Raw genomic sequence first — 19,689 nt, forward strand, 5'->3', positions numbered from 1 at the left:
CTCGCAGAATGCGGGGTCGGACGCGGTCCCTCTGTTTCCTTGCTGTTGCCTGGAAACCGGCTTCCTTGTGAGGGCAGCGGAGCTATTGTTTGTCTGCGGTCTCGGGGCTGCATTAAACACCTTGAAAACGCCCTTTAGCCTAAGTATAGGCTGTTAAAAACGTGTTTATCATCGTGCTAACTTCCTACCTCAGCGTTTTCTGAGCGTGAAAAGAGCTTGGATTTTTTTTCTCTCCAAGCTTGTCCTGTAGAGACACAAACATTGATCATGCCAGACCTATAGTGGACATTTTGCTGATTAAACTGTTATTTGGAAGATATGCTCTTCTTGAGGAGAGTTTCTTTCAGGGAAACCTTTTCTCTGCAGCCTTTTCCTGTTGTTTTTGAAGGAAAACGAGGGTGCCTGCTCCAGGGAAGCTGGACAAAATGTTGACAGTTCTTTATTTCCTTTGCACACGTTTGTGTTTTATGTTTGTATCATGTAAGATTTTATTTATTTATTTATTTATTCCATTAGGGTATTAGGGTTTTTTTCTCATTTCCATTTTGGCAAAATGACACCAGTGCCCGGTCCTGGGCACTGACATACACGAGTAGCATGTGTTGGCTGCTTGAGCTTCCCTGGGAGTTACTGGGCAATGCAGTATTTAATTCACATGGACAGATCCAGGATCCACATGTTTGTGGCAAGGCAGGGGTCAGCACTAGTTTAACATCAGAGATGAAATTTGGGTCCTTTCCCAGCCTATGTAGAACTCTTCATTGCTCCATTTTTGTTAACTTCTGAAAATAAACCCAGCTGTGGTTGTTAAAACCAGTGTGGATCCGCAGGAGGAGACAGTGGAAGGAATGCTGGCACAGGCCTGCTATAGGCATTTTGGCCACAGTACTTGATTTGCTGTCTTGTTCAAGTGACGTGGTGATTTATACTGTCACCAGTGTTTTCTCACAGAGGTGAGAGCAGGATGAGAGATGCTAACATGAATACAGTTTGTTTCATAACTGCAATGGAACTTGCAAATGTTACCTGTTAATTATTTTTATGAGATATTCTAACTGCAGTTAACAAAAAGCAAAGCCCTTTCTTTCCTTTTAAAGTCAGTTTTAGTGAAAATAAGCTTAGAGCTGCACCATCTTTCTCCTGTTAAGTAGCTTTATAGAATGCAGAGAGAAGCCCAGCAGTTTCTAGATATCTTCCATGAACTTTGACATTAGTGGGATGTCATATGCAGTTCTCAGTTTGGATGGAAGACTTCAGAAATTAATTGAAATCTGGAGACATTACAGTCCATCAGCTAGGATAGATTGTAAAATCGTAATAAGTGCACACTGTTACTATTTCTCTTTTCTTCTGCTTCTAGATCCCACCAAAGTTAAGTGATGGAAACATACACTAAAGAAAGAAAATCACCCTTGAGTGTTTGACATTCATATTTGTGTGAAAGAATCTAGGATGTACCAAGAAAATACATCAGACAATTGCTTAAATATAATAACAACATCTACTGAAGATGGTGCTTTCCAAAAAAGTGGCCATAGTGCAAGAATCCTTAGCCCAGAAGAAGCTGAGAAATTGGCGAAAGATCAGGTTTTAGTGTCTGAGTTCAAACAACTAAAACTAGAGAAAGAGGCACAGAAGAACTGGGATTTATTTTACAAAAGAAACAGCACCAACTTCTTCAAAGACAGACACTGGACAACAAGAGAGTTTGAAGAGTTAAAAGCCTGTCGGGAGGTGAGATCTATACACTTCCTCCTTAAAAGATGGGATTGATTGTTTCAAAATGATTTAATAATACTTAAAACAAAGGTATTAGTGTAAGACCTGTCACATGTTATGTTTGCACTGCCCTGTGTACTTTCTCTTAATATCAAAGATACCTCCTCAGAATCAGATGTATCAGTTTCGTTTCGGTTTATAATTGACCCATGCTGGATACTAAGAACAAAATCTGGAATGTTTGTTACTTAAAGGCTAGATGACTAAAGAAATACATTAATATATTCTAAAAAGATTTGTAATTTTGCTGAAATCAAGATTTCTGTTTTGCAATGTCAGATTATCAAATGGATGCCTACTTTGGTTTCTGAATCAATGGTAATTAAAATTGATTATAGCTTGTAAAATGCTGATTGAGCAGTGTCTCTGTTCATATAATGAGGAAAACAAAAATTGTGTGCTTTCCTTTGGATTTATTTCTCCCCAGTTTGCAGATCAGAAACTGACCATTCTGGAAGCAGGCTGTGGGGTTGGGAACTGCTTATTTCCACTCTTAGAAGAAGATCTGAATATTTTTGCATATGCCTGTGATTTCTCTCCTAGAGCTGTTGAGTATGTGAAGGTTGGTGTGATAATTTGGAACTTCCTTTAGAGTGTCTTTATAAGCTTCTGGAATTGCACATGCCTGGAATGACAGACTTCTCTTGCCTTCCTTTTTGTAAAAAATATAGAATAGCTTGTACAAAAAAATGGAGACTGATCCATTTCAATGGATCTTCGATGCAAGAAGCTGAATCATTGCTCAAGACCTAGTTTTTTAGCATCCAATTGCAGCATTATAGTAATGCACGTATATTGCTTGAAGGATTTGTGAAGACTATGGCTTTTGGGAGAACTACTATGTCTCTGCTGACTGTGCAGTACAAGCAAAATCTGATTGTGGTGGAAGTTTGCCCTTGATATTGTGGTGCTATGAAAGTTACTGTTAAGGAAATTTGTAGCCTGATTAGAAATAGGTATGTTTCTGTTTATTCATAGGTAGGTAGTACTCCAGGCCAAAGTTAAGTTTTCCAGCAAGACTGGTGGGGACTTTGAGCTTTAGAAGTCCTTTGGTTTATTAAGTTTGTAATCACAGGTAAATTTTCATATATCTGTTATTTGAAATCATTCTCTCGTGGTACATTTGCGACCAAGAACCACAAGACACATACTGCATGTCTCATGGGAAGGATGAGGAGAGGAGAGCAGCTCCCTGAGTTGCCACAGCTACACTGCAAAATTAGGTTGGGCTGAGTGTATACCCTGGGCTTTCTGCCTCCACAATGCTTGCTGAAGTTCTTTCTTGTCAAGACCAGATTTCCTTTTAACCAGCAAAATCGTGGGTTAGAGCAGCCCAGCTGCGGGTTATGTGACATGAGCTCTTTGCAGTCTACTTGGAGGTCAAGAGCTCTACTTTGATCACTTTGTATCACTAAAATTAGTTTAATAATATTTCTGTATTGTTAAAGAGTAGAAGCAGCAGTAAAACAGGAGTGTTACGTTTTCTGAGTTGCCTTAGCACGTGTCCTTTCTCAAGTTCCTGAGAACAGACTATTTTACTAGTTGTAGTTTCACTATTGTAGTAGGCAGCAAAGAATTTCTGATTGCTTTAGACACGTGTTGGAAGTGAATGTTCTTTTGCCACCTTGTTTTGTGTTGCTCTACTGACGAGTTTCTTCTTTTTTTGTCTACTGACAAGTTTACTTTTTTTGCAAGAACAAATGCTGCTCATTTTCCATGAAAGTATACTCTTTTCACTTCCCTAGAGAAATGCCTTATACAGTACTGAAAGATGTAAAGTGTTCCAGTGCGATCTTACCAAAGATGATCTTCTAAAACATATACCAGCAGATTCTGTCGATGTTGTCACACTTATATTTGTGCTCTCTGCCATTCATCCCAACAAAATGCATCTTGTCTTGAGGAACATTTACAAGGTAAAATCAGCTGATTTTACAGCCTTTAAAGCACTTTCCCTCTTTTTAGCTTGAAAGTACAGTTTTCTTCTGAGAAAATAACCCCTCTTGTAATGGTGATCTTTAATACTATATTTAATGGATGTATTTAGTTAGTTCACCTAGTATACGGGATAAAAATATGTTTTACAAGGGTTCTTTTTCCTCTCTTGGTATTGTGAATTTATTTGGATTCTGGCTGGCCTACTGTGTGCCATCAACACAAGGAAGATATTTTGCCTGTGTTTAAAAGAGCAAAAAGCTTATTCAGCTAATCAGCACCTGAACAGATATCTTAAGCTATTTGTAGTCTACTGTCATAAGGAAATGTATTTAAGAGCGGACAATCCAGTTTATATGCAACTTTTTTGTTGCAGAGGGAATGAATTGAGTGTATATATAACTTCTTGTATTGAATGTGTTAGGATACCTTTTCTTCGTTATATGTGTTTGTGTCCGTGTATACAAGTATATATATCTCTATATATGGCTAAATCCATTTATCTTATTAAAGCATGTATGTGTTATGTGACAGGTATTAAAACCAGGCAAGTGTGTGTTGTTCAGAGACTATGGACTATATGATCATGCAATGCTGAGGTTTAAATCTGGCAGCAAACTTGGAGAAAACTTTTATGTTAGACAAGATGGGACAAGATCTTTTTTTTTTACTGAAGGTAAGAGATGCTGTAGAGTGCTTTGTTTTCTGTGAATCTTCTGTTTAAACTTGCTTCAGGGAGTTGCCAACATGTCCTTGGCAGTTTTGTTTACCCAGATGAACTGTTAAATTGTGGTGTATTTCATTTGCCACCCTTTTTGGGAGGAAGAGGTTATCTAGACTGGCAGGACTTTTTTGAGCACTTTCTTGCTTAACAAGCTTTGTGTGTGTGCTTTAAGGCATTAAAGCTTTTTATTTGTGCTATAATGTGCCAAGAGAAACAGTTTCTGACTGCAGAATTTCATTCGGATTTATTACCACAGGGAGGAAGACCAGTGTTCAGTAACAGAACTGACCATCTTCAAGAAGCAACTAAGCAATTATCTTAGCATTGGTTTTGTTGTTGTTTTATTTTGCAAGACTATTCCTGGTGTGTAAGATGAGATCTGCTGAAGAAGTTGGTGATTTCTAAAGCAGGACCATGACTACAGCACTGAGAAGCTTGTGCAGAAAACCTGCTGAGATAGGACTGACTAGCTGTGGTCACTCTGTCTTGTTTTCTGTTGTTGTTTGGGTTTTTTTAGTGTAGATGATGCAAAACCATTTCCATGTGATACAGTATTTAAACAGGTTTTCCTTCAGAGCTCGTAATGATTTAGGAAGGAAGGGAATTATTGCAGTTCGCTGGTGGGGAATTTGAAGCACAGAGGCATGAAGGAATTTGCATAAAGTCTCACAATGAGTTGGGCTTATAGCTCATCTTCTAACTCCCAATTCCTCATGCTAAACTTCAGTGACTTCCCCCATCAATTACAGGACATTGTGTATGTAGTAAGAGCTATGTGTTTATTTCTGTGGGGCTCTTTGTTCTTTGTCTAAAGTAAAATATAGGCACTGAATAGACCGATTTGGAGTGAAGTAAATATTATTCATATTTTATGACACAAAGTGTTGCCTAATTGCTCCTGATATATAAAACCCATTAACCTTATCTGAGCTCTCTCTATTCTCTATAGGACAATGATGAAATATAAGATAATGCTGGCTATGCAACAGCTTCATTGAAGCATTTCTAGAATTATTGTGTATTAAGTGATTTTTAGATCTGTTTAAACAGTTAGCTTTTACAAAGAGAATTGATGCTAAAGGGAACAAATACGAGACTGACCTAGCTATGGAATTTTAAATCACATTTTTATAGTGTGTTAGAATTGTTTCTAAATGAGAATTTCCTTGCTAGTATGCATGCTTGCTTCGGGGAAAGAATTGAGGTAGGGAGAAGAAAGAAGAAGGAAGGAGGAAAGAGAATTTCTCTCACACTGTTCATGTTAGCAAGTGTTTTGCTTTGGGCTGGTTTGTGACTGTCTCGTGGACCACCTCTGCTCCCATTTTTAATCATTATGATCTCATTCATCTCACTGATTTTCATATAAATATTGCTTAATGCTTGAGAATTCTTTTGTTACTGGAAACATGACTCCCATCATTTCTGCACAGTTTACAACCCATGCTATTTTTCATTTGTTTAGCACTACACTGGTACACCAAGTGGTTGCTGCCTGGGAGGATTTGAATAATGCTTATTTATTAATGTGCCTTGTATCAGATAACACTGAACTTCTTCCATGGGAAAAACAATTCCATTCTTCCACTGTTTGAAATATTATTATATTTGTAGAGGAAAGCATGGGTGTAATTTTGTGTTATGGAATATGTACAATTTCCTCACAATGAGATTTGAATAGATCCACAATTAAGTGCTGTTTGCTTATATTTCATCGATGTGGGTCCTCCACTTTACATGAGCACCCTGTTTACAGCCAGTGCATGTGGCTTCATGTGTCTTAGGTTGTTACAAGCCTGCACTATCACCACTTTTGCAAGCTGTTTTGCTTGAGTTGATGTTTCTGAAGGAGATCTGTATTGATTTTTATCCAGCAGTCTGCCTGCGTAGAGCAGCTTGAAGTCTGAAGGCCTGTCTGATTTTCATGCTGTAACACATAAGAACATATGCTTATATAAATGCTGACTAGTATTTTAAAAATAGCTTAAACATAATATTTCATCTTATTTTTTTAAATTCTTTTCCAGAGTTCTTGTCTGAGCTTTTCAAGGCTGAGGGATATGAAGAAGTGGTCAATGAATACGTGCGAAGAGAAACTGTCAATAGGAAAGAAGACTTGCGTGTGCCAAGAGTTTTTCTTCAAAGCAAATTTCAAAAGCCTTTCAGTCAGACAAGTTCTTGCTGATTAGCAACAGCATTGCTTGTTTGAAATGGAAGCTGGCACATAGATTTTCCTTGTGTGTGCTCATCTTTCTGGTAAACCAGAAATGACTGCATCAAATACCCCTTGTTGGTTTACATCCTCAGATATGAAATACGAATGCTATTTCTAATTCAAATCTAAGATGGTTTAGTGATGCAGGCAACCTGTTCAGTATCTGTATTCAATCCTGTGCAGCATTGGCAGAGGATCAGGTAGAGCACACTAACTATGGTTAATTTTAAGCACTAGTTTACATGAGTTATTATAATTAGTATTTCCATTTTCTATTAAAAGTATTTTTTAAATAACTATCCTGTGTTTCGTATCACTTTACAGGGGTTTTGTGGCCTGTTACAGTATTTCTTCTGCTTTCAGTACTTGCAGGACTTTGGGTTATAATGTCTCAGATAACAGGAATGAAACTCAGTGAGTGGTATAATGTAAACTGCTTTGATATTTTAATAATGGTGTCTTTTTAACGTGTTCAGCATCTAGATACGTAAACAAATGTTTATATCCTAAATAAGATCCTAATTTATCTGATTTCGTGCTTGATGAAAGTTGTTAGAGGATCAGGTTGTCTTTATCCCTAATTAATTCCAGATGTTTTACATTGGATGAGCAGAAATAGTTGAAGTTTTGCATGTCAGTTTCCCATTTGAAACAGAAATCGGTGAATCAGAAGTACTTTCTTTTACATCAGTTGTAGTCAGTTGCTTCTTTCATGAGCAAAGGTCTTAATTCTTTTGCATCACTCATGGGGAAGATGTTGGTCTTTGCTGTTCCTATTGCAAAAAACCACTGTATTGACACTATAGCTCATAGCCCGCCACAGATTTAACTGCTTGAAGGAACTTAACTTCTTCCTTTCCCTTCAACAGCCCTTGTGCTCTACACTGCAGAACCTCTTTGTTCTTGGGAGATGCAATCATAAAGCCGTGTCTGGATCTTCAACCTGCATTTTGAACAGCTGCTCTTCAGCAGAGGAAGCTCAGAAGTATCCAGTCACTTGTGCAATAGGCTGCACTGATCTTGTATAATGTACACAAGTTGCAACAAGGGAAATTCCAATGAAATACTAAGGGGTTTGTTGGGGTTTTTAATAATTTTTCCATGTGTAATGGGAGGTCAGACACTGGGACAGGGCCCAGAGAAATCATGGAACCTTTGTCTTTTGAAATACTTGGAAATAAACCGGGCATAGCCTTGAGCAACCTGTGACTTTATTTCAGGGTGGCCCTATTCTGAGTAGGGATTTAATCTCTTGCAGTATTAGTATATGATTGACTGACTCAGGCTGTCCTTGCACTGGACCTGTGTGTTGATAGATGTCATACACATCTGACATGAACCAGAGACGAGTATTTGCCTCTCTTTATGACAAGCTAGCCGTAGGATGTGATGATTTTTTTCATCACTCCTAACGCTGGCAGTGTATGCATGGAGGGAGAGAAGTAAGAACTTTTCCAGCATAAAGCCTAATTTTACAGTTAACCAGGTTTGTGGGGTTTTTTATTTAATTTAATTTTATTTTATTTTTCACAAATTTGAGCTGCCAGAGGTCTCTTATTCAATTGATATGTTTATAAATAAATCTGCAGCAGATTATTGCTTTGCGTCAGGGCACCACAGTTGTTTTTTTGGTCTGATACCATGAGCCCCAAAGCTGGATTTATTGCGTCATCAAGCTTTGGCCTCAGAGGAAAATCCAATTAAACCAAACAATTCTCTTAATGACTCTTTGAGAAAGGGTTATTACATGACATCTCCTTTTTTACAGAGAGTCTTATCCTGGGTATTTATGCATTGCTGACCCCTGCTGTGCAACCCATTAGCACTTTCTGCCATACTAGTAATAAATATCTAGTAACATTTATAGTAAATTTAGAAATACGTTAAAAAGGGCTATAACATAATGATAGCATTATTCTAACCATTTTGTGGCTTCCCTCAGCAAATGTTCATTTTCCATACAATAGTTCTGCAATAACTGCACGTAGTCTGAGCTCTGTTGATTTTTAGTGGGATTGAACCCTGAAACACCAAGTGCCTTACAGAACTGGGTGTTTGGTCCTTTCAGAGTTTACAGCACATTAAATGAGACTGAAGGATTGGTTTGCGTGGCACCTCATCACTTTGTCATATGATTGTCAGCCTATGCAAAGGCAAGTGCACTGAATTGGACATCCCCAAATGGAAATGAAACATAGGCAAGTATTAAAAATATTAATTAGGAAATTTGAGTCAACCCAATAGACATAGTTGCAGACAAGAATTGACTTCATTTTTACACTGAACTATTGCCTGAAAAATAATGCATCTTTTTGTGGCTGGCTGTAACTTCAGTGTTTCTGTGTATTTCTGCTTGAGGAACTACTGTCACTTTTTGTTTAGCAGCACATTAAATGGAGAGCAGTATTTCTAATTATTTGTCACACAGGCTTATTTCCAGTCAGACCTGGAAAATAAAGTAGCATGCATTACTGCCCCTGCCAGAAAGGCATTCAGCTGTAACTGTCATAAAGGAGATGCTACGTTGAGATGAATAGTCAGAAAGCTTTATTAGGTCTCTGCGCCTCTTGCTTCTGTGAACTCTAAATCATTGCAAGGTTTTGTAACTGTGATAAAGTTCGAGGAAGTTGAGTCAGCTTTAAGAAATCCTTGCCTCATCATGTGAGACACAATAACTGATGGGGTGCACGTGGCTGTTGTAGTGATGAGTAAAGCAGACGTATCCCCCCCAACCCTTCAGCTTTAGCAAGCTCATGTAAGCTTACCAGAGATAGCACATGCCAAGGATACCTGTACCTAGTATCCTTACTTGAAGAACTGTCCGTAGGGAGAAGTGGTAATCAGGGTAAATAAGGACTATACTGGGAGAGTTATTTTAAAATATATATATATATATATATTTAGAGTGGATATCAGTGTAAGCATCAGTATGTGAAGAAAAAAGATAAGATTATATTTAAGCTTTCTGAGTTTCACAGGCCATGGATGATATGTGATTTAGTAAGTTGTTCATCTAGAAGGTGACATCATAGAAATGAAAGCCTGCAGCTTCCAAAACTAGACTATTGTTACAGACAGGCAGAAGGGTGACATCTGTATGTGTGTGAAATTAGTAATTCATGCAAGACTATCTGGAAGGCAGAATTTAATATTGGAGAGGTAGTGTTAAGATACAGTTAGTGAAAATAGGTCTTTGCTTATGGATTTTTACCTCCAATAAAGTTCTTGCCCAATGGGCATCCCCATGGGGGAGAAGACAGGTTCAACCCATCGACTGATCCCAGGAGTTACGATGGAGCCTTCCCTGCTTTCCCTTTCCTAATTTCACATATTCATACAATTTGATTCAGGTTGGGAGCTCCCTGTTACCCTCCCACCATGTACAGAGTGGTCAGTGAATCTGCAGGAGGTTACATCATTTCCACTGGAAGGACACCCTAGTCATGTTTTGCTGACGCAGGAAGCTGAAGGTTAACCATGTCCATGTGCTTACGGGATGTACCAGTCTTTCATTAGAGATTCATTAGCTCTGTTTCTTAGCCTGCCTCCTCTCCCGCTCTCAGTTCTTTGTTCGGCAGTGTTGTTCATCCCGACCTTGTAGGAAGCCCTTGGCTCTGTCCAGGCTTTTCCATAGTTTTACGCAAGTTTCCATTTTTACCTCCATGCCTATGGAGCTGGAGTCAGTCCAGTCACACGCACTGTTATGGATGGGTGTTATGGATCCTCTCACTTTGCTTTTACACATACAACTCTAGTTTCCTTGCTTGGCAGCCGCTGTGCAGTTCATCAGGACATGGTGCCTTCACATTCCCACTCCTGCAGGGACTGTAACAGAGCCTGGACACCGGGCTTTTGCTCCACTTCACCCTCTAGTCAGTGTCTCTCAGCATATGCCAAGGTTGCAGGGTTGCCTGGGAACTCTCACCAGGTAGATTCTGTGCATCCAACTGCATTGACCCTCAGAGTAGCAGCTGCATTTTACCCCAAGGTTTCCTTAGTGTTACAGTAAGGGGGGCTGTGAACTTTGGGGGGCTGGGTCCTTAATATCCCCCATATTCCCACAGGGGACAAATACAACGAATGTTCTATTCTACTTGTTTTATTAGCAAAGTAAATTTCACAGGAGCATAAAAATGCTTTGAAGCTGCAACAGTGGCATTATTCATATTTAAATACCAAACAAAACTGAAGATGTGCGATGCCAGACTTTGCTCCAGGGACATTCAAATGAGTTTGTAGCACAGGTAGCAGTAGTGTAAACGCCTGTCACTGTGATGATACAGTTCTCTTTCATGTAGCCTTTTAGAGAGTTGAGAATATGTGACTGTTGACTACGTTCACAAATGAGTCAAGTATGAGTCATAAATATGAGTAAAGTATGAGAAAATTCACCTTTGTGTCTTGATTTGACATTTCTTGAAGCTTTTGACATGATATATCCTTACTTCAGCTAAGTTTTTATTGCTACAGATTTTTATGGTGCACATGTTAAATATTACAGGAGGTGGAAAGAAATACAATGTGCTGAAATGGTAGAATGTACAGGACTACAGGTGAGTCTCTGAAACCAGGGTGAATGGAGCCCAAATGTCAAGTTCAACATACGGCATCTTCCAAAGGGGATTCTTTTGAACAAAACCCCTTTAAAAATGTTCACTGCATGCTTGTTGTGGCAATATCTGGAAACCTATGAATGGGACACCATTTTTCTGGATGCTGTAGACACAGAGACTAAGAGACAATCTGTCTCCTAAACTCTGTAACCATTCAGTTAATAAAGATGGGTAAGAAGAGGAAGGACAGACATCCCATTTGTGATACAACACAAGGATTAATATTTTCCCTACTTCAAGTTTAAATTACTGCAAACATGAGGCTGAAGAAATTATTTCCCATACCGTGGTTCAGTATCTAAACAGCAAGCCATCTAGCTGCAGAGCAGTTCCTTTGTTAATGAGAGATACTAGCTCTGATGGAGGAAAATGTGGTTTCTGAATGTCTTGTCACTGCAATTTGAAAGACAAGAGTAACATTCTTAACCCTGCTGTTGTTTTCCTGAGTGATTTCAAGCACTGCCCCTCACTTTCTGCCCTGTAGGGAAGTGGGAAGAATCTTGGAGTGAAGAATGGTACGTAAGAAACCAATAGCTGTTTGGTGTGAGTTGTATGTCATCTTATTTTCCTACTGCTACAACCATCAAGTTTTCTAGTCTAGATGAAGAGGTAACCACGTGCATCCTTGAAAAAGAAAACATTGGGTAAAAGGACAACACTGAAAGCTACTTTCCCGGATCGCAAATGGACACGGTAAAAGGCTCATTCTGTCAAAGTCAATGGGAGAACTTCATCTGACTTCCTTGAGATCTATTGCAACTCCAAGATGGGAAAGGGGCTCCCACATCCTGAGGTGGGTGACAGAGATGGGAAGCTTACTGAAGTCCCAGTAATGCAGAAGCAAAGGGTTAATGTCCTTCTGCTCCACCTAGATGCACACAGGTCTATCGTGCCAAATGGGTTCCACCCAAGAGTGCTGAAGGAGCTGGTGGAGGAGCTTGCTAAGCCACTCTCCATTTCTCAGCAGTCTTGGTCTAGTGGGAGGTTCCAGAGTACTGGAAGTCCTAGCCTAGGGTAATGGTTCAACCTGATGATCTTAAAGGTCTTTTCCAACCTAACTGAGTCTGTGATTTTAGGATGAGAGATTTAATGCATCTCTCCCCTTGCTGACCTTAGATGTTAGGGAAAGAGGATCCACTGATACAGTCAAACCTGATAATAAAACCCAATGAAGTAGGTACTCAAAATCCATGAGATACGAAATCAGTATTTTTGTTTTCAGCAGAAGGGTTTCAGTTACAATTGCCTGGCGCCAGGAGCAGACATGGTAATAAAAATGATAGTATATTACAGGAAGTTGTAGTGCTGCTCTTCACCTAAACTCTTCTGTCTTTCCAGTCTGTTGGTGATCAGAACGCTGCAAATCCAAGCCTTGTGGAGTCCATAGGGAGGTTGCAGAGTTTGTGATCCCTGTGTCTGGCAGGTGCTGGATTTATAGTATAAACCTCCCCATGTTCAATAATTTTAATGCAACCTTGTCCTCCACTGCTGCTTGAAGCCCAGGCACAGAAGAAACACAGGTCTTAAAAAAGAAACTGACCTAAACAAGGAAGGAGTTTGTCTGTCAGACTTTGTTGGTTAGCAAAGCCTGTGGCTGACACGGTATGTATTTCTTGAGTAAGGCTAACATTAGGTATTGTTTGCAACACAGTGGAAAAGGAAAAGCTTCTCCTACCATCAGCTGCACTGTGAAATAACTTTCTTCTCTATAGGAGGCTTATTTTATGCTCTAAATACAGAGCTCTTATAATGAAATTACTTATTTGTGCAAAAGCTGGATTTTTTTTCCCTCTACCCTGCTGCATAGGTGCAGTTTGACTAAAAAGGGTGGGTTTGACTGAAAAGGAAGGGTGTTTAGGATTTTGTTCACAAGATGGCACTAGCCACTAACCAGTGCTATCTTTTAACCCTAGCACTGAATTGTCTGCATCTTGAACACAGTGGTAGGAAAAGCTGGTAATGATTAAACACAGACAAGCCAGCTAGAATCTTATATGCCATTAAATCATCTTTTTGTATACTTATATAGCTCTTGGATCTTGAAGAAAGAAAACAAAAGGGTTTGGACGTTTTTAATGAAATACAGTTCATTACAATTTCAGAGATACTTGTTATTTAAAGGGAATGTTCTTAGCACAGTGGGAGGGAAAGTGAAATACTGTTAATGGCAGCTGGGATCCTGATTGCCTCTATCCACGAGGCAATAATTCGTTGCATTGACAATTTGCAGTTTCTGTTTAATTTGAGTCCCACTAAACTGTTACCTTAGAAACTGCAGTGATTTAAGATACAGACTGAAAAATGCACTGCCTTAATACTGTATTTTGTTAACTCCTCACAAATATTAGACAAATTTCTGTTTATATGAACTGCTCCCATTTTCTTTCCATTTCTTTTGTTTTGTAGGTAAGCTGCTTTCCAGTTGAGCAGCCATTCAAGCAGAGCTGCACAAGATGCAGATGACCAGAAGGCTGTATCTCTCTCATTAATCATTGACTGAAGTCAGCTATAGTTTAGCTTGCCATTTTACAGTTTCTTCTACTTTAGTAATCCCCATTTTGTTTCCAGCAAGCCCTTTTCATTTCAAGGGAAAGAGGAAGCATAGAATAAAATCACATTTACATTGTGCTGGCTTGATATCTTGCTTTAAACACTGTGTGTTTCATATAATCATTACCACTAATAAGCTACATATAAAATTGCCTCAACCGCATTTTATGCAACAGTAATTCTTTTGGATATTAAATATTTGAATTAGTGCAAATGCTAATTGTCTGCCAGTTCGGAAACCCATTTGTAAGAACACGGCTCCTCTCCTTGGCTTTCTTACACTTTCCCTTCTCTTTATTTAGGACTGGCTTATCCTTGCTTTTTACACAAGTGAAGGGGATCTGCGGGTCCCAGACTTAGGAGGTCCATGGAAAGGCTTCTTTGTAGTGAAATCTGTCACCAAGCAGAGCACAGAGGCTGCATTCTCGATGGTTCCTTTTCAGCAACTCGGCGATAGGCAGAAATGGAGCAGGCTGAGAGCTGCCTTTTCCTGCTTCCCAGGACAGTGGTGGTTTGAACTAAACAAGTGTGTTCAGCCCAGGAGAAGTGTTGCAAAGGGCTCTCCTCCCACAGGCAACGTCTTCTTTCGCAGCCTCTCTCCAAGCAGTCTTGTCTGTCTGCTAGGTCATCTTGTGGGCTTTCCTGCTCAGAGCCTTCTTATTTATTGCCAAGGGGCTTATCCTGCAAAATGCTGAGTTCTGCCATCAATTTCTACTGACTTCCACAGAGGGATCACAGCATCCCTCATGTTTGGGCCTTGAGATATTTCAAGAAAAGGTTTCTTTGACGGGGAACTGTGATAGGGGTTTACAAGTGACTATTAATAGTGTGGTACTGGAGTCCTAGCACATTGTATTGTTCTTCCTTCCCAGTACATCAAGCTTGTCCTGATTTCCACTGGGTAGAAGTTGTATCTGGCTTACCACTGCCTCTCTAATTAGCCAGTGATCAGAAAGAAAAGCATCATTGTCGTATAACATCCGTGTGTGCATACAGGCTGAGAGAGCAGCAGACGTAGGGGCAGTGCCAGCTGACAGCATACTGGTGTAGTTGGGCAGGACAAGAAGGCTTCCCTTTCTGGTTAACACAGGCTGCTGGGGTGTCACAGAGCTCTGAGACTGTGAGGTTTGGGTTAGGATTGTGTTCAGCCTTAGCATCTGCTTTTGGTAGACGTTGAAACAGCAATGGAGCAGGGATGTTGAGCCATGCCCTGGGCTTTGGTGTTATTGGCAGGTTGGTCTGTGTCACTGCCTGTGGCTCTGAGGAGCCATGGCCAATTCACAATGGAAAAGGATGAGATTGAGTGCTTGCATTCTACAGTGCACGCACTGAGGCAGGTGCTCAGAGCCAACAGCCATACAGGCTGCAAGAGGGGTACTAAAACTGGCATCTGCCCTTTGTTGGATGATCCTGACATACATGTACCATTGGATGAAGCTGCATCCAATACACAGCTAGATAGAGCACCATACACCCAGCCTTCCTGCTCCCCACCCCTCCAGCATTCTCTAGCACCAGCCAAGACAGTAGAATCACTCAGACAATTCGTATCCAGGATGTGCAGTGCTTTGCTCAAGTCCCAGCCTCATGGTCTCATTTTTCTGCCACATTCCCAGCGTGAAACTGGGAACAAAAGGCATCCAGAGGCCTACAGAGTGGTCGCTCCCTCCTCTCTTCACAGAAGTTGAATGGAAGCACGTCTGTTCTATGTCGGAACTAATCGGTGGTCACAGCTGCCCTTGGGACTGTGCTGGAGCATTGTACCCCTGAGAAACTGTGGCACAAGCCATTGGAATTGGATGCGGTGCCGTGCGGTGGCTTGTGTTGTGCCAGGCTAAGCTATTTGGGCTTGTCCACTAAATAAAGCAGATTGGCCGGGCTTCTTGGCAGTGTATGACTGTTATATGGCAGGCGGTACATGGAGTATAATGGGCTAAGAAAATATTCCGAGTGGGGAAAATGCCACAGCTAAAAATGCCACTGCAGCTGACATTCAGAGGCCAACTAAGAAAGCCTTTTATGCAGACAGTGGGGTCTGAAAAAGATAAGAGGTTATGAAATGGATGAAGGCTGAACAACTGTCCAATGTGATAGACTACAAGCGAGGAGATCTAATGCAGAAAGGGATGCCAGAGCTCAAAACTGGATTCTCAAGAAACAAAATGGGATGATGCAGAGACTCTGGCAAATGTTGTGAGCCAAGACAATGCAGCATTTGAAAGGATGATACAAGAACAGCTGTGGGTTGTATTATTTGCTAGTGGCAGCAGTGAGTATAGATTGGATTGGAGGACAGTGAGCTTCAGGAAGAAAGGAAAAGTGGATGATGCTGAAGCTATATAGATAACCTCACCTAAAGCAAATGGGACATGTGTTAGCAATGCGTTAGCCAGTGGGGCACAAAGTGATACATCAGAAATGAGAATGTCGAGACTGAAACCATGCTGATAAGGCTGAAGAGAAACAGATAAAGCCTAAGTGATGATGGTAAGAGATGTGAATTAACTAGGTTGTGAGTGGTCACTGTTCGAGTGTGCTGGGAGCAGGAGTGGAGAGGACTGTAAATTGCTATAGGAATCTGGGACTTACCTTGCTGCTGTCCTCTGTACCCAGGCAGGAAGAAAAGAATAAATAGAGAATTTGAGAGTGTGTTCACAGATCAGCAACATTTGTAACACAGCACCAAACAGAGAGAGTCCAACTGGGCCATAATTCACACCCTTAATAAAGTTCTCCTTGTCCTAAGGCTGAAGTCTGGGGGAAAAGATGGGCAGATTGCTTGCACTAAGAATCACAAAATCTACAAGCAAATAGAATGGATGCCCATTTGCTCATTGTTGTGTGAGAGGGCAAAAACCTGGAATCATAGAATCATAGAATGGTTCGGGTTGGAAAGGACCTTAAGATCATCCAGTTCCAACCCCCTGCCATGCGCAGGGACACCTCACACTAGACTGTGACTCCCAAGGCTCTGTCCAACCTGGCCTTGAACATTGCCAGGGATGGAGCATTTACCATTTCTTCGGGCAACCTGTTCCAGGGCCTCACTACCCTCATAGGGAAGAGCTTCCTTCTATCTAACCTGAACTTGCCCTGTTTCAGTTTGAACCCATCACCCCTTGTCCTATCGCTACAGTCCCTGATGAAGAATCCCTCTCCAGCATCCTTGTAGCCCCTTTCAGAATCATCCACTTCATATATGAACCCAAAGAAAATTCATAAGCATTTAGAAAGGGAGCATTTTTCCATAACCTGGAAGAAAAACGCTTCAGGATGTCATACATTTTTCTTAAGCTGAGTGCAGATTTCTGGAAGATGCTCTTAGTCTAAGAAGAAGCCTACGCCTGTAGTCAAACCTTCTGTGTTCCTGCGACGTTGCTTTCTTGGGTTGTAGCTACGCTGTGGGACTTGGACCTGCATGCTGAGCTCCAGATGAATGAATGTTGGGATAAGCTTTTTGTACACCATTTCCCCTCCTCTCTCTTGAAGTCTTGGTTTTCATTACAGAAGGGGCTTTGCTGTGTGGGCAGAAAGAGAGCCAGAAGTGTCCCCGTGGGTACTCTCATGTGCCTCTGTTATGGAGTATACTCATCCTGATGGCCTTAAGCTGCCATTTGGGATTTCTTGGCACTTGAGGAATCTCACTGGAAAATGCAAAGGACAGTAAATGGTAAAAGGAACAAAGGTTTATACAGAGAGCTGCTTTGGCTGCATAGGTCTCCTCTCAGCAGACAACTGTGAGCTATTTTATTGACTGGTAGCAGCTCAGAGTAACCAGGTCCATGCAGCGTACGGGTGCTGATGGGCACCAGTTGTGCATGGGTGGGAAGGGAAGCAGTGCTGCACCTTTTGGGAGGGTCCCCTGCAGAGTCCCATTGTTACACAGGGGTGTATGGTTGCTGCTTGCAGACTGCACAAGGCACATCTCTGCCTGCTTGGCTCACGGTGATTTCTGAACCATGAAATGGAGCCTATCAGGAAGTCACCTCTTGTCCAACCCTTTTCGCCCTTTTCCATAACTTTCCTCTTTCGAATTCTCCTTCCCTTCAGTAACTTGACTTGCCTTCAGTGATACAAGCTACCATACAACTAACATTTGCCATTTGCATGTGATAAACGTTTCCTTCCCTGTGTAGTTTTGTTGCCTTCAGACTTGCAAATGTTTGGGGGCAGGTTTGACTTCCTGTTTGCTTATGTGGTACTTGGAACAGTGGAACCCAAATTTGGGCTGCACCTGCCAGTATTTAGTCACCCCTATTCTTATTTACCGTTTATAGATGAGAAGCTCTACTTGTAAACGCTCTGGCAAAAGCACTGCTGCCTCCATTGGTCCCAGTTCCTGCTGTGCCTCATTTGCAAAGAGGATGTGTTGGAGGAAATTGCTTTATACCCAACATGGGGTTAATTGCTCCTTATTATTCCCTTATTCAACATCTCCTTGTTTTTTCTTTTAATTTCTCCTTTTTCTATTAAGCACTAACAAAAATGTTGACAATTCAGATTATTTTTCTTTTACAAGCTGTAACAGCCTTCTCTGTCTAGTGAGTTCAGTTCCATGTCACTCTTCACATAGAGTTACTCAGAGTATGTCCCCAAACGTCTTCCCTTCAGCTATTTGTTCCCATCTCAGCAAGCTCTTAGGCTACTAAAGATCCTAAATTGCTTTAATTGGTCTGTGAGCCTATATGTAATGCAGCCTGGTTTGTGAGGCTGCACGGAAAGAGAGGAAACCTGCAGTGCCAGGACCAGTGCCTAGTCCCCAGTTCGGGTGATGTTCCCTTAAGAAAGTAGGGGTGAGAGGAGGAGCAGCCCAGCTGAAGAGAAGTGAGAGATTTGGGGATGAGCTTCAGCTGTTTGGCAAAACAGAGGAGAAGCCTGTTTGAGTGATGGGCTCAGGCATGTATAAGAAGCACACAAACTGTTTGGGCTTCTGCTTCAGTTCCAAAACACAGAAGCTGTAGGGCCTTGTAACCACCAGAGAAGCATGGGCAGAGCTAATTATTGCCTAGAGAGTTGCTTCAGGGGAGAATCCTTATTATAACAGAGACAAAATCCAACAGGGGTGCAAGATAATCTAAGTGTTATTGCTAGCTGTCCTCTAAGCAGTTTGCTTTGCTCCTAAGAGATACCTGGCCAGTGTAAATCCCACTGGCCTAACTTAAAGCTAGCTAGCAAATGGATGTAGTGCCTTACACACACGAAGTTTGTTTGGAGAAACTTAAATGGCAGCTCCTGTTTCCTGAGGCCAGGGACTCAAGCAGCAGAGAGTGATGGGCCAGGCTCACTAACAGGTGAGTATCACTGAGGTTGTATAGTGAGATTACCTATAACTAAATGGCTGCCAGCTCTGCCACCCTGCAAGGATATGGACAAGGGAGAAAATGCTGTGTTAAGCAGCTCTGAAGGAATTTTGGCCACTCTCACAGTCTGTTAAGGACATCAAAAAGGGACCAGAGAAAATCTGGCTCTGGTTTTCCTTGAGGCTGGAGTTTCTTGGCTGTGTTTGCTTGTTTTCAGCTCTGTGGTTCTCTGTGCTGCAGGCAATCCGAGGTGCCTCCCTTCTTGTTTTCCCAAGCATTTCTAGCTGGCTCAAGGCTCTCGATATAATATACCATGCAGCAGCATGAGGCTGAAATTCTTAGTCAATATAAATAGCGAAGACTGCTCACTCAGCAAGACTTGGCTTTAGCTCTCAAGAAAGTTTTCATTGTCTTGCCCTGAGCTCCTTAGGTCCCTAACAAACAAAAGTTGTTCATCTGGCCTTAAAGTAGGGAACAAGCGCAGTACATGAAAGACAAAAACACGCTTTGAACACCACTAGAAGAGAAAATAAGCCAGGAGGATGGAAGTAAGGTTCTGCGTGCAACCTCAGCTCT

The 19,689-nt window shown here is 41.1% G+C and overlaps 1 protein-coding gene across 1 annotated transcript; it reads left to right on the plus strand.

Annotated features, from left to right (window-relative positions):
• Positions 1-1,440: 1,440 nt before the first annotated feature.
• Positions 1,441-6,620, plus strand: METTL6 (methyltransferase 6, tRNA N3-cytidine; the record flags this gene model as incomplete). The annotated part of the gene is made up of 5 exons (XM_080611530.1): positions 1,441-1,734; positions 2,207-2,341; positions 3,525-3,695; positions 4,249-4,390; positions 6,463-6,620. Exons 1-5 carry the CDS (start codon positions 1,453-1,455, stop codon positions 6,618-6,620), a joined length of 888 nt encoding a protein of 295 aa, XP_080467656.1. The 5' UTR covers positions 1,441-1,452.
• Between the last annotated feature and the right edge of the window lie 13,069 nt (positions 6,621-19,689).

Source organism: Psittacula echo, assembly GCF_963264785.1.
Source record: "Psittacula echo genome assembly, chromosome: 2".
Lineage (NCBI taxonomy): Eukaryota > Metazoa > Chordata > Aves > Psittaciformes > Psittacidae > Psittacula > Psittacula echo.